Raw genomic sequence first — 2,445 nt, 5'->3', positions numbered from 1 at the left:
GGACAGACTCCTTTAACCTTACAATTAAAAAATTTTCTTTGAAATTTAGTCAACTTCCATAAATTTAACCTTCTATAAGTGACCGGATAATATTTCATAATATAGAATATTGATTTATCAATCACCTTTTAAAAATTTCTAAGAAAATAGACAAGTATATACTATAGATTACAATATCCTAAAAAAATATTTATTTAAGCAATTAGCAAGATAATATGAAACAATCACCAATTTCTATATAGCTAGATGTCTTACTCATGCCTTGCTATTTATTGTATAAGAATTTATTCATTCAAAAACATTTAAATAATAAAATGAAATGAATCAAGGTCTAGCCATTTAATCATTTCTATTGCTCAGGCAGTCTTGAGAAATTCTTATCAAGGTCTAGCCATTTAATCATTTCTATTGCTCAGGCAGTCTTGAGAAATTCTTGTACTGAACTTATCTTCTACAGGTATCTAATGAAGAGTAATTATGCTCTTGTTAATTCAAGGCCTTTGATGAATTCTCAAAACCAAAAATGCATTACTCACAACTGATACAAGATTTATAACAAAACAAACTTAAATTTCACAGGCCATCTCATGTAATTCAACAAAACAAAGTTTCAGCAATATATTCAAGATAACCCATCATAGATCAGACCCAGTAAAAATACTCAAATCCCTGAACTTTAAATTCTTGATAACAATAAGATAATATCCGTAAGCTAGCAAGTAGGAACAGAGCAAACATAAACACAACTTAGCCATCATCTAGTCAAACATTATAGTCAATTGGGAAAGGATTGAAGCCACTTTGTACCATTTTTTCCAAGGGCCCAAACAATGGTTTTGGGAGATTGTCCCAATCGTACCAATCCCAACCATAGCACTTCTCTGGCTCGAGATTTTGAGGCTCTTGTTTGGGATCAGCCAAGAATGCACGAAGGAAGATAGTAACATAGTGCGATGGCTTTGGTTCCTCTAAGAAGACATGGTTAGTTACTGTTACAAACTCTATTTTGGCAATATCCAAACCTGTTTCCTCCTTCATTTCTCTTGCTCCGCATTCCTCAAAGCTCTCGCCTGAAATTAACAACATTGGAGTTCAAAATTTAACGGTGTCACTTAGGGTGTAATGTAAATATTTGCCCTAGAGAGAGACCTACCGAACTCGAGGTGACCGCCGGGAAGCGCAAACGTGAAGTCACAGACGGTAGTCCGGCGCCGCCCTAGAAGCACAGATTTCCCCTTCAACAGAAAAACTACCACGCCTACTCTGGGCACAGGTTCCTCTACTTTTTTTTCTCTATTCTCCATTTTTCTAACCCTTTCAGTGGGCAAATGGAATCTGATTTTGCAGGAGTTGGAACTTGAAACGGCGTCCTTTCGTTGCGTTTTATACCAGGATTCTTCAAGGTTTTCCCCGCTACAAATGACGGGAAAGGATATTCTCTTGCGGGTATATGTAGAGTTTTTCTTAACTCTGCAATGAAAGAAAGCCACGTAACGGGACTTAGAAAAGTCTGATTTGCTAGCAACGTGGCATCACAGGATTCGGTAGTAAAAAAAAAGGGTAAAGTAAATAAATATACAAGACAATAAACAAAAGAATAAGAATCCCATACTTGAAATCCAAAGAAGACGCAGCCACCGTCTTCGCTAATGTTCTCGGAAAGTTGAGTGACGCCATCAACTGACAGTAGTAACAAGATCTACCATTTAAAAATTGCTAGAAAGAGAGAGTTGCGATAAAAAATCGATGGAGAAAGTCCATTCCATGTGTGGACGAAGCCAATGCGGTTTTTGACAAAGCTCTTGGTTGTGGAGGATCAAGGTGGAGTAAGATGCTGTGAAATTCTAGAAGAGAGAATTGATGGAAGGAGAAGATCTGCGATTTCTAATTGTCGAGGAGGGAGACTATACGAGGGCTTTTTTAGTCAATTCACTTACAGGCATAATTGCGTGATAAACTAAATTCTTTTTAATGTTCAGTCGTCTAACTCAACAAACTTCAGTGTTTGTTACTCTACGGTCAAACTGAAAACAATATATTGTACAATTATTATATATTTCAATAAAAAATTGAGTAAATTAAAATTTAATTTTCATCTTAGCCTCAAATACTTGACATTTTTATATAAGAAACTATTAATATATACTATAATTTGAATTTGTCACTTTTTATTAATTATTTTTCTATGAAATAAATCAAATAATTGATTTTTTTTAAGAGCAATCAAAGAATTGACTACGCATACAATTTTAGTGGGTTTTCTCTATAAATTTTATCGACGGAGCATTTACAAAAACTTAGCATAGACGTAACAGAAAATATTAGTTAAAGTAAAAATATTATGTTTTAAATAACATTCACCAAAATATTTCACTTTTCACGTCATTATAAAATATAAAAAGACTAATTATATCACATCTAATTCGCATTTCTCTAACTATTTAG

General features: G+C 33.9%; 1 protein-coding gene across 1 annotated transcript; it reads right to left on the bottom strand.

Moving 5' to 3' along the window:
• Positions 1-549: 549 nt before the first annotated feature.
• On the bottom strand, positions 550-1,834 carry NUDX1 (nudix hydrolase 1). The gene is made up of 3 exons (XM_012226616.4): positions 1,613-1,834; positions 1,154-1,470; positions 550-1,070 (listed from the first exon to the last, which is right to left on the bottom strand). Exons 1-3 carry the CDS (start codon positions 1,675-1,677, stop codon positions 763-765), a joined length of 690 nt encoding a protein of 229 aa, XP_012082006.1. The 5' UTR covers positions 1,678-1,834; the 3' UTR covers positions 550-762.
• Positions 1,835-2,445: the final 611 nt, after the last annotated feature.

The sequence above is a fragment of the Jatropha curcas genome, chromosome 10, assembly GCF_041381405.1.
Source record: "Jatropha curcas cultivar XTBG-Jc1 chromosome 10, XTBG_Jcur_1.0, whole genome shotgun sequence".
Classification (NCBI taxonomy): Eukaryota; Viridiplantae; Streptophyta; class Magnoliopsida; order Malpighiales; family Euphorbiaceae; genus Jatropha; species Jatropha curcas.
Note: the sequence above shows the minus strand (reverse complement) of the source record. Positions and strands in the feature narration are given on the sequence as shown.